Genomic DNA, 17258 nt, shown 5'->3' with positions numbered 1-17258 from the left:
TAAATTGCTAAGCAATGAAAGTAAAACAGTAATACACAAGACCCTAAGACACTCTGTGGCGCTTCGGCGAAGTGCAGAGTTGGGAGATGATTCTCTGTAGTTGATCACTGGCAACTTCTTTTGATTAGATATAATGCAGAAACGCTTACATTACAACTTCACAGAGCATACACTTCAAGCCCAAGGAAGTGCCTATAGATTGATTCATGGTGCCAGCGTGTCTGCATCATAATCACTTCCTGTAAAACTCATCACCACACTTCACTCTGGCAGAGCTGACATTAAGACGAGTCCAGACCCTCACACAAACAAGTAGCAATCACTGAACTGCTGGATTATTTATTCCACCTGTTTGCCTTTTTTCTTCATCTCTCTCTGCCACCAATTTTCCTTCTTGTCGTCTTTCTACCTACTTTCCTCTCCCAAGGCGGAGACGGTCGCTAAGCAACCCGCACAACACAACAGCGCGGCTCTCCAACTTGGCTCTCTGCTCGGTGTGCCCCTGTGGTTTCAGACAATCAAATACATGAGTGTGTGCGCATTCATACAGAATGTGTGGGGGAAAGGTGAAAGCTATGAATACTTTCCATCTCATAAGCAAAAGCCAATAGTCCCTTTAGCTTTTAAGAGCTGCCTCTTGACTCGAGTATAACATCATCTCGCATCCATGGGGGATTTATTACAGGGCATCCAACTCTGAACTGCCTTAAACAGAAAGGACAAAAAATGAATAAGACCGTGAATATGTGAAGAGATATGCTTTTAATTCACTGCAGCTTGAATAAAAACCACCAGAAAGACACCTGTTGCAGACACAGCCATCTATCTAGAAACTTAAGTCCAAACATCAAGGCCTACATGGTTCCAAATGCTTCCAGATGGAGCAAATCTGTGTTGTATTGTGTAATAATAGCTATACAATTGTAGCTACTATTGTTTGGCAACAAATTTGAGTTCCAAGAAGTCAAACCTGGATCTGCAGTGGCTTCAAAACTGATAGATTCCTCGGTGTCTACAGATACACGGCTTTGGTTGGAGCATACTGTGCTCCCTCTGATCTACCTGCAAAGAAACCCTGAAGCAAAGCACACCCTGCTGATGGCAACAAAAGCATTGAGCAAATCACCGCAGTACATCGTTAATACAATTATGCAAACACAATGTGTTTTGTGCTGCCACGTCGCCACTCGCACGCGTACAAGTGTAATCCGAGCCCGATCTGTAGAAAAAAATAATAGACACTCGTTTTCCATGTGCACCCACTACTCAAACACTTTCACAGATTATGAGGTTACAGTAATCAAGCTGCTTACAGAGTATACATTCAAAAAATTAGAATGATCATCATGGCTTTACAAAAATATACATTTGTGGGCATGCACAGAGCGACACAACACTTGGTGCGTCCAACAGTTTAAAAAACAAGGTTAAAAACTGGAGATCCCATCGGTTTACAAAAGCAAAGCTCAAGAACAAATGGCACTTACTGTAACTATAGCAGTTAGGGAATCTCCAGGGCAGCATTACAGCCATACACACGTAAACAAACACTCGCACAGATTCGACTCAGATCGGAGGTGTGATCAGTAGACAGACACTGGGCTGCTTCACGCCAGTCAAGGCCTTCAGTTCGGCCATATTCATCCAATTGAGGAGGCACATACGCCACAAAAGAGAGTTTAAATAAAGATTCCTTATATTTCATCTGGTCTGGATAAAAAAAAATCTCCCACTAATAAAATGACAAAATTGAGGAATATCAGGTCCCAACCCAATCCTAACGGAATCCATATCTTGTCTCAACCCGAGTAAAGGTTTGGTCATACTTTCTGCATTCCGCACTGGTCTGGCGTTCCATGCAGCCGCCATAAAAATCAAGAAGAAGACGTGTGCGTTAGTAAAGAAGATCACGACATCAAGAATAGCTCCTGTGTTTGTTGGTTTTGGATTAACAGGAAAAAAGAGAAAATACGATGAGCAACTGCTTCAAGAGAGTCCAACAAGGGACAGGGAATACAATACATTGCTGCAAGAGATGAGAAACATCAACGAGGAGAAGCATTCTATTTAATGGCAAATCAGCCTGATGTGCATTCACCACCGACCGGACTGGAGTATGGAACCAGAGAAAATATTTACTGGAGAATGCACAGGCAGTGCACTTGCTATGTATGTACAGTTTGCACAGTGACAAAGTTTGGGCTGCACGCAGACATCCGCATAGGGATCCTCACAGATCCTGGTGGACACGTCAGACGACGACACTCAGAACAAAGCGGATCCCAATGGAAAGGGATGGACTGGTCTTACGGCTTTAAAGAAAACCTTCTTGCTTTTGCATCGACCACAGTCTTAGAAAAAAAAGGATTTTTCACTAAATTACAACAAATAAGTCTTCACACAGAACCCTGAAAATCTGTTCTGTACTGACTTGATTTGCTTTGTTTCATAATCCCTTAATCTTAGACATTTTTTACTGTCAGTAACTGTTGTAACTTAAAGGTATTACATATTAAAGATATACTATGCAGGATTTTCCTACAAAAACACAATGCATAGACTCAAAGAACTAGCAACTCTGAATCATCACTTACAACCCTGCTGTCTGTCTGGATTTTCTTACTTTTCTTCTTATTTTCTGTGTTCAGGACATTTATGGGCTTTATGGCAAGGTAGTGACCACATGCCAGCAGACCATCCAAAAGACATAGCCCTGAAAAAATGCAGATATCACAAGGCAAAATGCCAAACGAGAGTGAATCTGGGTTTGGCTCTGACTTTCACTTTTACTGGTTAGTGTGTTTACAAAGAGTAAATGACAATCCTGCATATTATACTTTTAAGAATCAATTTGAGATATTTTTTTGGACTTTGAATTATCTAATATTTAAGGTTACCAGATGTTTCTTGTTTAAAATTATTTCAGAAATGCTCTCCGCTCCCAGCACTTCATGTTGCTGAAGGCAAACAGACTGGCTCATAATTAGCTTTATCCACACCAAACATCCCCAAAATAAATATCACATGGCAAGTGTAACTCAATTTGTGTCAGCTGGCTGAACTAACAGGGCTTCAGGCCTCCACCACCTCTGTGCTCTGCTCGTGGTTCTCCTCGGCTGCGGGACTGAGGGGCCCGGCCCACCACAGCGTCAGGGCGTTGTCCTGTCGGATCTCCTGAGGAGACATTACAGCCTCGCCTCCCTCGCCCTCTGAGGCGGAGTCACCCTCACTGTCGCCGGGCCACGGGAACTGCCGCTGCCCGCTGGATGTTGCCAACAGGGGCATAAAGGGATGAATACTGTAGAAGAGGAAAAAATTTAGAACTGGGGGAATTTGAAATGCAAAAAAAGCATGAAATATGCACTGCAGTTCTGTACTTGTTATGCATTTAAAGTACATTAAGATGTAACCACAAAGAGAACATAAGTGATGCATTTCACAGTCCTAAAACAACTGAATTAATTGAAGTCGAGATTCTATACATAATTATAGCACACTCGCAGCCATGATGCTTCATTTTTAGTTTTTAGCTACTCCGTTTCTACACAGAATACAGAGCAGCATACTGAGTGTTTCATCAAGGCGCACACGCGCGGCTGTTATTGCTCTCTGTTCTCACAAAGCACTAATACTGTTGTGTAATATTAGAACTCGGAAATTGGGAGCCTCTTATCTAAAATATGTTTGGATATTTGTTTACATTTCCTATGCTTTTGTGCAAATGATTGGGAGACACAAACACAGCGGGACAATCAGGAAGGAAAACAGCAACGCAGTCACTGAACATGATTGATGGACCTCATTGTTTACCTTCTCTCTTCTGCTCACAGCTATCGTTCTGCATCTGTCTGCTAATATGTTATCTTGTCTATGAGGATTGTCAATGTTTGTGACTGGTTTTTGCTATTTTTGTAACATTACCTGAAGTGCTAATGAGCTTCCTGGATGGCTGTATTTGACTTCTGACAGCAAGACAACCCTTGACCTGGATAAATGAGTAGCTTCTTATATGTTATTAGCCTTTTTTATACCATGGTAAGAAATTATGGCAGTCAGATTTTAGAAATAGTTTATCTTTTCTATCTTTACTGAATCTGAATCAGTGATAAAACAGCGATGGTATGTGTCGCCAGCCAATGGGATGAGTTTACTTTTTTCTTTCATTCATACCTAATGCCATTGGTGCAGTCCCAATGGGCCTGGAACCTGAGCTGAGGTTGCAGTAGCTCCTCGTTACCATCAGGAGAAGCCGTCAGGGTGTCCCACACTGAAACCACTCCCTCTGTGTCACCACTCAGCAGGTACCTGCCTGACCTGTACATAAAAGAACAAACATCTGTGCACAATCCACATAATGCAGGTGACTGACCAGCATTTAGACAACAAAACGGTCAGTGTTAATGCTGAGTAAAGAGATGTATATTATGTGGTCTTTGGGACAGTAGCAACTGTTTTCCACAGTTCAAATCACACGCATATCACTGAAGTTAAAATAAAATAAGAGTAACGATCTAGTTAATGAAGTTAACGTACAGGTCCAGATCAAAGTAGATGCGCTGGTTAGTGTCCACATTTCTCTTCAGTGAAAAAACAACCTTGCCCGGCTCTCTTAGGTCCCAGCACAGGATTTCTGGATCCTAAACACAGACACAAACAGACACAGACACACAAGACATATAGAGAGAGAGAGAGAGAGAGAGAGAGAGAGAGAGAGACACACACACACACACACACACACACACACACACACACACAGACACACACACACACACACACACACACACACACTTTGTATGAGAGCTTTCAGTCCTGGGCTACAGAGCTGACTACAGGTAGATATCACAGGTTATGTATTTGATCAAAGACATTCAAATAAAAAAATGTTGGCTTATTGTACGCTTGAAGGGATAAATATATCAGTAACTTGCCCAGTGTTATGTACACAAAGAAAACTTAGTTTTTCTCATATGCCTCTAATGTGAACAAACATCCACTTAAGAGAGCTCGAACAACTTATGCAGTGTAATCCAAGTCTCAGTTATCCAGTCGTACGCTCAATATTTTCCAAACACATGCATTTTTGCAAATCCTTACTATTTAAAACTTTACTAAAATTTAAATTAACTACGCTTACCTTATGCCAGCACACTGAACATGGCAGCTGCTGGTCTGCCACTGCCTTGATCAATATGTTTGTGCTTTTGCTTGACTTGTTTTAAAGGGTGAAGGAAAAAACAAATTCATAAAAACTATTTATGGAGGCAGCAGTAGATCAGCAGCTTTCGTGTTCAGCAAGGTAAAATTACTGTTTTTTTAATAGTCTGGCTTTTAAGAGAGAATAAAATAAGTATAATTCTATTCCAGAGTCCGATCAGGCTGGGCTGTATGTTTGGGAAGTACTGAGCGTATGACTGGATAAATGAGACTTTGATTACACTGCTTGAGTTGTGGGAAAATTTGTGAACACATGTTTTTGCTGTTGTTAAACATGGTCACCTGTGACTTTAATTCGTCTACAATTTTCTCTGTTTTTCATTTTTATTTCAGCATAGAGGCATGCAAGAAAATACACTTTTCTTCATGAATTCAATAGAACACAGGGTGGGTAATTGATATACAAGTGGTCATTTCAGCTGTGGGGTATTCCTTTAAAAAATGGCTTAATTCATGAATTTCTTTCCATTTTGGAATGATGCAAAATGCACACTGTACATCAGTATCCTTATACCTTTTTTAAATACAAGCCCTACCAACCAAATACAACTTAAGTTACACTTGATATGAGTTTATCATAGATCTGCAGTGTACAGCACATTATACTCTTGACCCTGCTGCTAATTTGTAGATGAATTAACTGGCAGTGACTTGCATGCTACAAAGTAACTTTGTTGACTCTGGAATGCCTAACTAGTCTATATTTAACATGAACAGGGTGACATATTGTAACAGGAATGAATGGAGGGCATTGAATCAAGCAGAGGCTGACGGTTATGGAGTCTCTGATTTTATCTGCGCGTTCTGTCTCTTAGTTGCCAATAGAACATTGAGATGAATTTGATTTCAGTGATGTCAAACTCTGAGAAGACTCCAGACACTGTCTGGAACTGAGGAGGGGAATAAAAACTAACACAATAATCTAATAGGTGCAAACTGAAGCTCCTGTGATGGCAACCTCTGCTGCACTTCAGTGAATCCTTTAGACTTTCACTTTTGGGGGAATGCCATGATGACTAATCAGATTCATTACATGCTGACTCATGCCATCAAGACAGGAAATTAGCATATGAAGCTCTTGTCCAAAAGCTTTGACATTGTTTTTGTAAACTAATTTTCCGATGCAACAGAGCGGAGTCATTTGTTAACTGCTAACAGCCTACTGATGGTGCGTGTGTGATCATTCAAATGCAGCAGCACCATAATCCTCAAGTCTCTTCTTATATACTGCATCAGTGTGTGTGTGTGTGTGTGTGTGTGTGTGTGTGTGTGTGTGTGTGTGTGTGTGTGTGTGTGTGTGTGTGTGTGTGTTCACCTTGCGCCCGCCGGTGTACAGGTAGTTGCCGTCAGGAGAGAAGAGCAGGTGGGTGAGGCCTCCGTGGTGACGGGTCGGCAGTAGAGCCAGCAGGGTGCCGTCTTGGCAGGAGTAGAGGCCAGCACAGCGGGAGTAAGAGCCACAGGCGTAAACAGACTGGCAGGGGCTGAAGCCAAAGCAGGAGATGATGCCACTTTGGCCCTGCTTCTTCACTGCAGTGAAGACAACAAAGTGGCATTTGGCAGAGCTGTCAGCCTTTTAAAGAGTTCACAAGACACAACTCCCAATCACTTCTCCTCCAAGTTGACTTTTTGGCAGCTCCTACATTCCTGATTACATCTCTGAGAGGAAAATATTTCTCAACAATGCACACATGAACTCACATTTCGATCATCTGTTTCCGATTACTTCTTTCCCAATCATCCTCTTTCTCACTTAAAAAATGGCATTTTTGTACAAAATAGCAGAGGCAAGGGTTTGGCGCAGTCCTCAGATGTATCACATACCCCGTTTTGAGAATAACCATACATGTCTGTATAATTTGCAGCTATTAATTGTCAAGCCAAGTTGATGGGGCCAAACAGACAAGAAACCACAGACGGCAATGATCTACCAGAGCAAGATGTTGAGCTGGTAGTGTTGCAGAGTTTAGGTTTAAAAAATCCAGATTTCAAGCATTTTGTATTTGCTATCAGGTTTGTTCGTTGCCTCCTGAAAATGTACCCCTCACCCTGCAAACCATGCCACTTCATGTGTTAAAATATTAAAAAATTATGGAAAAAAAAAAAATTCAACCTGCTAGTTGAAACTTACTGACATTCTGAAATATCACTTAGTGGTTTAGGATATGTCAGTCTGTTAACTACAAGGCAGACTCTGGTTCAGTTCATTTCAGTATGTGATAAAAGCCTGCCAGCGAGCTGAAACTTCATCACAGTAAACATCTAGTTTCCTTTATATTTTTGTTTTTGAAGCACATAATAAAAACTGTTCTTGTTGATTTGTTCAAGGACACTCCAGCTTGTTAGATGTTGACAGCTGGCTGTCAAACAGCTACTCTTTCAACACAAGGAACAACTGACTTTACATTATCCTTTTCACATCTGCCCTGTTTACTTATTGTTTCTCTTGTGGGTTTGATTGAACACAGCTTGTGAATGCAAGTCTTTTAGAGAATTGTTCTTCATTCTCGGAGTTAGCGTCCTTGAACAAGGAGAGTTTTCAAAGCAGTTCCTGCTCTGAGATTGGAATACACACTTTATGTAACTCGTAAATCATCGCTTGTTTATATTGTTCATAACAAATAATTATCCATCTCAGTCGAAATGAACTTTCCACCATTCTCAAGAAGTATTTCATTTACTACATAATGCGAGACCACAGAATAGATTTAATTTGCTTGTATCAACTTTTAAGTTAAAGGAAACTTAATAAACTGTCTGTAAGATTAGTCCATGGCACTGTAAAACATGCAAGATTTAATCAGCTAAATCACACAAACTGGCAAAATGATACTTTGAGCTAAAACTGTGTGAGAGTAGTTGAGAACTGACCTACGGTGGGCCGCTCCTCGCAGTCTCTTCCTGGACGCTCAGTGTGAAAGACCCTGACAGTTTTGTCAAAGCCGCAGTAGAGCTGTGATCCATCAGGTGAGAAGCACAAAGAGTGGGCTGCTGTCAGCTCATCCAGGTGATTGTAGGGTCGGAAACTGGCTCGCACCTCCCCGTAAAATGCATCCCACATGTGGACTGGGTTGTCACGGCTACTGCTGGCTAAGCTGCAAAAGAGGATGACAGGCCAGACAAAAAGGATGGCAATGAGTGGAAGAGATTTATTTATTGAGACATACAGGAAAAGGACTAACAGACAGCTGGAAATAAGGAGTCACATTTAAGTATTGACTTAAATGTGACTCCTGTTTCCCCTGTTTTCGGGGGACTTTTTCCTTATCTGCTGTGAGGGTCAAAGGACAGAGATGTAACATGTTGTAAAGCTCAGAGGCAAATTATGATTTGTGATATTGGGCTTTATAAATAAAAATTAATTGAGCTGAATGATGCAAATTATGAAAGTTTGAAAAAAGGCTGGGAATAGTCCACATTTATTTTCCTTGTGGGCATTTCTTTTAACAGATAGCAATTAAAAAAGACTCATTTTAGAGTTTCAATAAGAACATATTTATGAGGAGTGAATGAACACAGTGTCAATCAGTATTTGTCTCTAAATATAAAACTTGTGATGTTTTATATTTAGAGTGGTGATTTAATCTGCTGAATCTGCTGAATCTTAGAGGATACTAACCATATTCAAATTAAATAGGCAGCCGCAAATCTTTGAAATATTACATTATGTATGAAAACAAAACGTCTGGTTTGATTAATGTCTTGCTTCTAACCTCACACGCAATGCAACACATCCACCTGAATGTATCAATGCATCAAAACAAATACACAGCATTGTGCTATGCCTCATTATGGAGACAAGACCACAGCACATTCTTATTGATTCAAATCAGGGCCAAAGACTGAGCCATGCCTTTTTAACTCTAATTACTGGGCACTGAACAAATGCTGAAACATCACTGCGGCTCAATTAGACAAAGGAAATTAGCCCCTACCACTGCTGCCGTGTTCTGTTATGGCCCCTCTGAGCCGCAGCTTTATTCCAGAGCAGGGAAATGCCCAATTATAATGCTAGACTGCTGTTAGCTTGGAGCAATGCCTAGAACTCAGTGCAACTTAACCGAGCCATAACAGGGGCCCTTATTCCCTCTCTACAGGAGGGGAATCAACAACACACGGCTTTTGGCAGACAGAAGTTCAAGGAGCGCAGGGGGAGGAATGAGAAACAAAAAGGGAGATGTGAAAATAGGAGGAGGAGGGAGGAAGAGGACACAAAAAGGCACTAGAAAAACAGGTTGGCTGTAAACATGTTAATCACAACCATAACCTTTCATCCGCTCGCCTTGGCCCTTAACAATCAACTCTGAGCTTGTCCGACCACCTGGCTGTGCCCTGCAGGAGCTCAGTGGCAGTGATCTGAAGAATACGAAGAATATCTGCTGTCAACTCCTGCTGGCATCCTCATCCGTATGACAGACAGATCTTTGCACGACTTTGGCAGATTCACAAGCCTCAAGTGGTTCACTGTCCACATGAGGCGTTTGTTGATCATTGTGCTGTTTACACAACTCTCATCTTTGGACATACAGCTCCTGACCCCCTCCTCCTACTCTTACACAGTGGAGGCTGTCTGGTGCTGGGGTGGAGCTGTGCCAACGCTGGGCCTTGATCAGAGGGATCTCTCGGAGGGTGGAGGCTGTAACTGGAGGCCGGGGGTAGCCAAAAGGAGGAGGGGTACACACAGTGAAAACTGTTGGCAACTTGACCTCAGCTCATTAGCACGGCCCTACCTCTCTCGCCACAGACGATACGCAATCTCCACGGTGATGGCTGGGTGTTACTGATGTCGCGCGCACAGACACACAGTGATGTCACAATTACCACATTTCAAAAGGCTGCTAGAGCGCACGCTTGCGCACACACACACACACACAACAACAACAAAAAGAGAGAATGAGATGAAAAGATAAGCCTGAAGTCAGGGAATCATGAGGCCCCTTAGGTGTTGCCTGGACCCGGGAGAGCTGTTAGTGGGCTGAATCATGCTGAAAAGCACCGTGGGCCTCAAACAGCCGAGTGGATTGCGGCGGAGGCAGAGGCAGACAAGACGAAGGCCAACTCTTCACTCATAATGAGAGACATCAGAAAGCTTTTACAGCCATCTCCACGCTGGCAGCCGGCTCCCACAACGAGCCCAAATACCATAGGGATCAAAGAATGAGTCACAAGCATACAACAACATCCTCCATATTCGGATAGTCTATTAGACAGGCTCGAGTACACAGAAAATCTTACTAACACACAACTCTATCTATCAAAGATGTAGATCAAAAACACCAATCACTGACTGACACCAGCCTGGAAAAACAACAGTGGCGTTTCTGTGTATACATGCTTCATCAAGTGGCAGGCTGACCTTCACAGTGAACTTTAAATATCTCAGCTATCCAGCTGTTAAAGAGCTGAGGCTCAAGGCACGGTCTGGCAAAGATCGAGTTGGACTCACAAGCATGTGTCCGCGTCGAGAGAGTTCATCTTTGGGAACCAGCAGTAGTCGTAGATGGTGTCTCCCTCTGCCATCCTCAGCACTGGACTCTGTCGCAGAATAAAAGGAGACATGACACTCAGGAAATAAAACACAGAGTAGACAGTATAGACAGTATAATCAAATTGTAGCGACTGATGCTGGTACTGAATAGGTGGCTACAGGACAATCTCACAGGCTTTTCCTCGTCGTAAAATTCAATATGAAAAGCCAGTGGCGCCGTGTGAGAAATCCAGCAATAAAAGCTTAATTTTCTACCCTTTTCACAAGCGGTGTGAAATCTCTGTAATGGAAGAAAATGGATTATATTTCAATTATTTTTGTTCAGTGATCCCAATCTACCAGCCTGTAATACAATTAAGAGATTGGCTGGCCATTTGATATTTCCTAAAACCTAAAGGACAGAATGTTTTTTCAATCTTCTGCAATACATTTTTCCAAGCTGCTGCCTTCAATTGATTGACATATTTTTTCTTAGTTGTTTGTAACACAACATACATATAGAAATCATCGTCAACACATTTCAGGTTAGTGAGCTTTTCTTTACTGGACATATGTCATTATTCAGACAGTGTCTGAAAGGCATGTGAATATGTTATAAAAAAGATTATGGCATTAAAAACAACTACAGCAGTGCAGAGCACAAATCTTTTTAATCAAAGTGAAAGAGTGGATGAATTGTTACTCTAAGACGTTATTTGTTAGCTCTTAACTTCAAAGCCCCACATATCAGTGGAGCTGCAACCAGTGATTAATTTCATTAGTGATTCATCTGTGGATTATTTTCTTGATTAATCTGTTAAATTTTGTGTCTATGTAATGTCACAAAATGGTGAAAAAATGCCAGTCAGTGTTTTCCAATGCCCAAGATGACGTCCTCAAGTGTCTTAGTTTTTCCACAACAAAAGATATTTAGTTTTCTGTTGGAGGAGTTAAGACAACAGAAAACATTTACATTTAAGATGCTGGAATCAGGATATTTTTACCATTGCAGCTCTACATGTCATACCACAAATTGTGTTTGTGTATATGGGTATAATGAATGCTGTAACATGGTCATTAAAAAAGCAATTAATAGGACTGAATCAACACTAAATGATCTCCACATTTGTTTAATTTAAGAAACTGTAACTTAACTTTCAAGAATGGATTGAAAAGGGAACAAAAACTGTCAAACCATTAACCCAAGTTTGACTGATCCAATATCGTACACTGAATTCATTTTTTATCAGACACCCAGGTTTTGAGAATGAATAAGCCTATTTGCGTTTTTACGATGGAAAAGCCGCAATAAAGGCACTTTGTTGCTTTGATTTTCTATTTTACAAGATTAGATCAATAGAATGCATTTGTTGGACTCCTGTCGAATAAAACTTAATGGAGGAAAAGGTATTTCTTAATGTGCAAGGGCTTCTGCATTAAAGTCAAAGAGTGACCTTGACTTGGGCCTAATTTAGGCACTAGAGGAACTGTTTCAATTTTGCAGTAGAGTAGAGTAAGGGTTTATGTATCTACTGGGCAAATGTGATCAAGACTGGCCTCTATCAAAGTTAATTAACTACACTGAAGCAAAACTTTTCCTGTTTATAGCTGAATTGAACAGCTTTTAAAAGGAAATAATAAGTTGGTTTTCTTTTCAAGGCAGGGGTTTCGGACCTTCCACACCTTTTTAATGATGTGCAATATTTTGTAATACAGCTTTTATAAAAAGTTCTGTTCTTGTAATTTCAACTTTCTGGCTTTTATGACACAAATTTAAGGTTTTCTGTATGTTGCAAACATTCCCTTGGCCTGCTCCTTTTTTTCTATCCTCTGCACAAACATTCAGAGAACCCCTGATGGTTAGCTATGTGTGCTTACCATCTCAGGGAGCAAGTCCCAGTTGTAGCTGTAAATTTCTGGAGGGAGGTTGTACACACGGAGCACATTGTCTGCACTGTTGGTCAGGATACAGGAACCATCAGGGGCCCTGGTATAGAAAAGGAGGGAAGATGAAAAAAAAATGATGGTGTATTAACAACATGTGCACAGACGGGTTTTCTGCTCCTGTATGGGTTGATTGTACAAAGGCAGTTTGGAATAAAGGTGCCATTTATAGCATACTGTCTATTATACTATACTGTCTGTAATAATCTTCCCAATCTGGCCTGGGAGTGACAAACAGAGTGAAACTCATTTTCCCACCTAATTTAAACTATAAGATCATCATTTTCTCATTAATCCAGGACATCAATATCTGACCCTGGGCACAACATTTACAAATATAATGGTCTTATTTTAATGGCGATCATTAAAATGCTGACCCACAAATTCAAAAGTTATATACTTAAAATATCCACAACCTCATGTTAATTCTAGACGGGATTACCATTTACAGCCTTTGAGGTAATTCTCTGGAAAGTTGGAGAACTCAGTCCAGGAACCAGTGAGCATCTGGGGGTTCTGGGTAAAATCTAGGCCAAGGCTGGAAGCAGGAAAAAAAGGACAAATCTTCTGTTAATAAGATTTAAAAAGTCATGACAACATCACACAACATAATTCTTACTGAAGTCGAAGTTATAACGCAACCACAAATTTGACTTGTGACATGCAGTTCTTGTCTTTCATAAAGTATGGTCAACTTGCAAAAAGCCCAACAGGAAAATGAAGACACAATGTCACCACACAGTGGAGTGGATTGTTAATTATATTTTACAGCTCCTCACGTTAATTCCATCATTTTTCATCCCATGTCATCCTCTCCAAATGTTCCCGTTGTGATGATTGACAGTGTTCATTATTTAATCAGTTAAAGTATTTTGCATTTTGCTGCCTCACTTCAAAATCAGTGCCAGCATACAATGTACAGAGGAAGCAGAGCAACATGTAACACTCGCAGGTAATTACGCATGTTCAAATAACTGTGCAATTATCATAATATTTGGATTACAATGACACCCCCCATCCCCAACTGCTTACTTCCTCACAATTTCCTGCCTGGCTTAGGCTGAGGAAACTGAAAAAAAGAGTCTTGTTGATTTAGATTGACAGTATCTTTACACATTTTACAACAATATTGCCGTAATTATCATATGTGTGGTTGATGTCATCAATCTGAGTAAAACTATAATAATTTAATGTTTCTAAAACTTGTTATCAGTAGATTGTGTTTTAGGTTAACTGCTTTGTTGCAACTTAGTGATGCCAGGTGGGAGACAGTTTCTATAGTTTTATGCACATTAGATCATTTGTTCCCAAACTTGTGGTCCTGACCTCTACTAGGGTGAGGTCACAAAGCCGTCTTAATTTAAAGGGTTTAAGAAAACTTTTGAGAAATGTATACAGTTGGCAAAAACAATTTAAATTATTTTCTAAATTTAGATTATTACCTGAGATATAAACTTAACACCTCACAGGACAAGGGCATGGTGAACACCTGGACACAAGCTGTATTCAAAGAGCATATACTTTCTGCTTAACGACCATGTCGTGTTTCAGAAAAGAATGTAGTTAGATCAACCAAAAAGCTTATTGAGTACTGACCAAGCATAAGGGAGAAGAAAACACTGAATTCGCAAACATAAAAAAAAATATAATAACATAATACGGAAAGATAATCAGATCAGGATCAAAATATCAGGAACACTCATCTCTAATGCAATATTCACAGTAATTAATCTGCTCAAATTTCAATAAAATCATTTAAAACTTTGTGCAGCCATTTAATTTATCATTTGGGTTAACAGTACAATTTATCAGTTGTTCTGTAATGATGCTATGCATTGAACATAATATAAAATATCCACAAAATCTGTCACATCAGGTGATCCACGTCAGGGGTCATCAAATTACTCAATAATAGAAAAGGAGTCCTTTAAAAAATAGTTTGGGAACCACTGCATTAGATTATGATGCATGGTCTGTCTTTCTTGTTAAAACTAAAAAAGCATATCTCATACTTTACATCATTTTCCAATTGTAAAGTTTCATGAGTGTCACTGCATGTACTGAAGAGCAGTAGTGCTCATGGTAAAACCAAGATACCCCAAGAAGTGAGTGAGTGGTGCAAATAAGTAAATAACCTAACAGCTAACAGCTAAATAACTGGAAGGATTTTTAAGACAATTTGCAAATATCACATGTCTAATTAATACACAAACAGGTGAGAAAAAATAAGCCACATATGTTTGTGGTAGTGACTGCCCAGTAAAGTATATGATCAAGAAATATTGTTGTTTTTTGTTTTTTTTTGATGGGGGGACATTGCAACTACAAAAACCTAATTTTCTTTAGCACATGCACAAAACCATCTCTCTCCAGTTCGGAAACACCATACATCTTCATAATCATTACACAACACCTCCACCCTCCAAAAATATCCTGCTTAAAATAGTTCACTTGATGGTGTGCCTGCTGTATCTTTACCCCTACTTAAATGGCAACAGAAGTTAAAAATAAACCTGACTTTTTCCTCCACTTACCGCTGCCCTTCACTGGGGCTGTCTGCAGATCCGTTGTGCTCCTCCTCTGGTTTCCCCTCCTTTTCTTCTTCTAAAGGTGCCTCATGCTCGCCATCTCCATTCTGACGGCATTCTTCTTCAACCTCGCCTCTGACGGGCACCTCTTCCCCAACTCCACCCTCCTCCTCACACTGTTGTGGTTCTCCTGTTCCCGGCATCACATAATACAGTTGTAGAGGTTGTTTCGTTAACTTTTTGAAACCTAAGCAAAGTGGCTTGTTTTCTTTCAAAAACATGGGAAGGCAATGAGCTAGTAAAGAAAAAATGGCCCCAAAAAGTACAAACAAATAACCTGAAAATTTCTAAAAACACCAAAAACAAAGAAAATGTAAGTTTTAAAAAACCTACAGAAATGAACTTGCATGAATGAAAATGCACTTGAAAGAGTGCTTAAAATTAAAATAATTTTGTAACAATTTCAAATACGTAATCATGATAGTTATAAACACAGTTTTTCCCTAGCGTAGTTCCTTTTTCCCTAGACATTTTAAAAATAATTTTCTAAATTTAGTAATATGCGAAACACTGATTACCAAGTTGCTCATTGCCATTGTTTCTATGTTTTTTTAAAGGAACAGCACCAATTTTCTCAGGGCTCAAAGGTTTAAATACTTGTGAAAGACATCTGAAACGAACACACGAAATTTGATGTCGCCTCAGGCTTCAAGATAATCTTGAATAAAAATCTACATAACCTAACATGAATTAACTGATTTTGTTTAAATCTTTAATTTGATACACGCAGCTGTAGATACTTTACTTTGTGCAGGTAGGACTGTGTCTTCCTGCACTTTCTGTGCTGGTGTTTCTCCATGAACCTCGATGTCCTTTGCAGTCTGCTCCAGTCCCTCTTCCTCCTCACTCATCCTGGGCCGCTTGGCAGACGGAGGTACCCCTTCCTCTGAGATCTCCCCTACCTCTGCGTTGTCACCTTCAGGCAAAGGTGGTGCCTGATGAGGGGGCTCATTATCCGCTTCTGCGTCCTGCCCTGTACCTGCCACACCACCACCGCTTTCACCACCTCCAGCTGAGTCAGACATTTCTCTTTGTTTATCAATCTGTCCTGTCAAGTCCTGTATCTGGCGTCCTGGTGCCTTGTGTCTGGGGGTTGGCTGTCAGACGTGGGTGAGGTAGGTGCTACTAGGATAGTGCTTCTTCCTGCAGTGTGGGTGTTTGAGTCTGCTGGGGGTCGAGGACATCACAGCACCCACTAGCCTAGAAAAAGACAAGTAAGATGGAGACAAGCGGGACAGTATGAGTGAGGCAAACAATATAAGACGGGAAATACATGTCAAAATGTATTAGCGCCATTGCAATGGTTCAAACACATCATTCAGTTCAGAAGAGTATGTTTCTTATTTAAATGACTTAATTATGGACTCCAAACGGCACGTGCAAACACCATTCAAACACCTGTGGCTAGTCGTGACAGAGCCAATCTCTTCAAACTAGCCTTAATGTCAATTTTGCTAAGTTCACGCTTGTGAGGTACGAATTACACCACAACCCCTTACAACTTTTAGTCAATACGTGCTCCGCAGCTCTTTTTTACCTTGAATTACACTGTCAAATAACGAAAAAATGTTTAAATTCCCAGTAACCGTCAGTCCACAACAGAAAAGGCAACTACCTCACGTTAGCTCTTGTTAGCATTAGCCTCCGCTAGCAGTCTCGAGCTACCTACCTGTGTTGCGGCTTGCCTGGCCTTTTTTTTGCTCGTGTTTTGGCTGTAAAACCTTTTCTCCTCGATGCTGTCAAAGTTTCACCTAAAGCCGGAGAGTCCGAATACTACTCTAAATAACTCGACGTCCTTCTACTTCGCGACTTTGTGTTTCTATTCACCACTTCATTGCGAGAAGTTGTAAACACTGTGGGCGGCCATGTGTTTCAAAGTATCGCGAGAGTTGCTTTGATGACGCGCTCGTTATTTTTTTCCCCTTATGCACTCCACACAATTTCACTTAAATATTATTTTGGGAAAATGTGGTGTTTGACTTTCTCAATTACCCAAGAAAATAAGAAAGCATTTGGTCTAATTAATTTGGTTATAATTCCAGCAAAGT

At 40.5% G+C, this 17258-nt stretch overlaps 1 protein-coding gene across 2 annotated transcripts; it reads right to left on the bottom strand.

Annotated features, from left to right (window-relative positions):
• Nucleotides 1–743: 743 nt before the first annotated feature.
• wrap53 (WD repeat containing, antisense to TP53) lies at nucleotides 744–17116 on the bottom strand. 2 transcript variants are annotated; one of them, XM_042512574.2, is made up of 11 exons: nucleotides 16880–17116; nucleotides 15956–16410; nucleotides 15157–15340; nucleotides 13065–13160; nucleotides 12557–12665; nucleotides 10658–10746; nucleotides 8083–8306; nucleotides 6530–6741; nucleotides 4534–4637; nucleotides 4171–4314; nucleotides 744–3298 (listed from the first exon to the last, which is right to left on the bottom strand). In XM_042512574.2, exons 2-11 carry the CDS (start codon nucleotides 16233–16235, stop codon nucleotides 3073–3075), a joined length of 1668 nt encoding a protein of 555 aa, XP_042368508.2. In that variant the 5' UTR covers nucleotides 16236–16410; nucleotides 16880–17116; the 3' UTR covers nucleotides 744–3072. The 2 variants fall into 2 exon arrangements, with proteins under 2 accessions (XP_042368508.2, XP_087929332.1); XM_088073206.1 differs by lacking the exon at nucleotides 16880–17116 and adding an exon at nucleotides 16748–16838.
• Nucleotides 17117–17258: the final 142 nt, after the last annotated feature.

Source organism: Plectropomus leopardus, chromosome 23, assembly GCF_026936395.1.
Source record: "Plectropomus leopardus strain MGB_pleo_1.0 chromosome 23, ASM2693639v1, whole genome shotgun sequence".
Lineage (NCBI taxonomy): Eukaryota > Metazoa > Chordata > Actinopteri > Perciformes > Serranidae > Plectropomus > Plectropomus leopardus.
The sequence above is the reverse complement of the archived record's forward strand: the minus strand, read 5'-3'. Positions and strand labels throughout refer to the sequence as shown.

What these genes read in the sequence shown, in the direction of transcription:
- wrap53 (XM_042512574.2), bottom strand. Translation starts at nt 16,235, where the DNA reads ATGTCTGACTCAGCTGGAGGTGGTGAAAGCGGTGGTGGTGTGGCAGGT. An exon ending in GGGACTTGCTCCCTGAGATG is followed by an intron (nt 10,747 to 12,556) that starts GTAAGCACACAT and finishes ATTCTGCGACAG; the next exon opens with AGTCCAGTGCTGAGGATGGC. An exon ending in CGAGGAGCGGCCCACCGTAG is followed by an intron (nt 6,742 to 8,082) that starts GTCAGTTCTCAA and finishes TCTTCACTGCAG; the next exon opens with TGAAGAAGCAGGGCCAAAGT.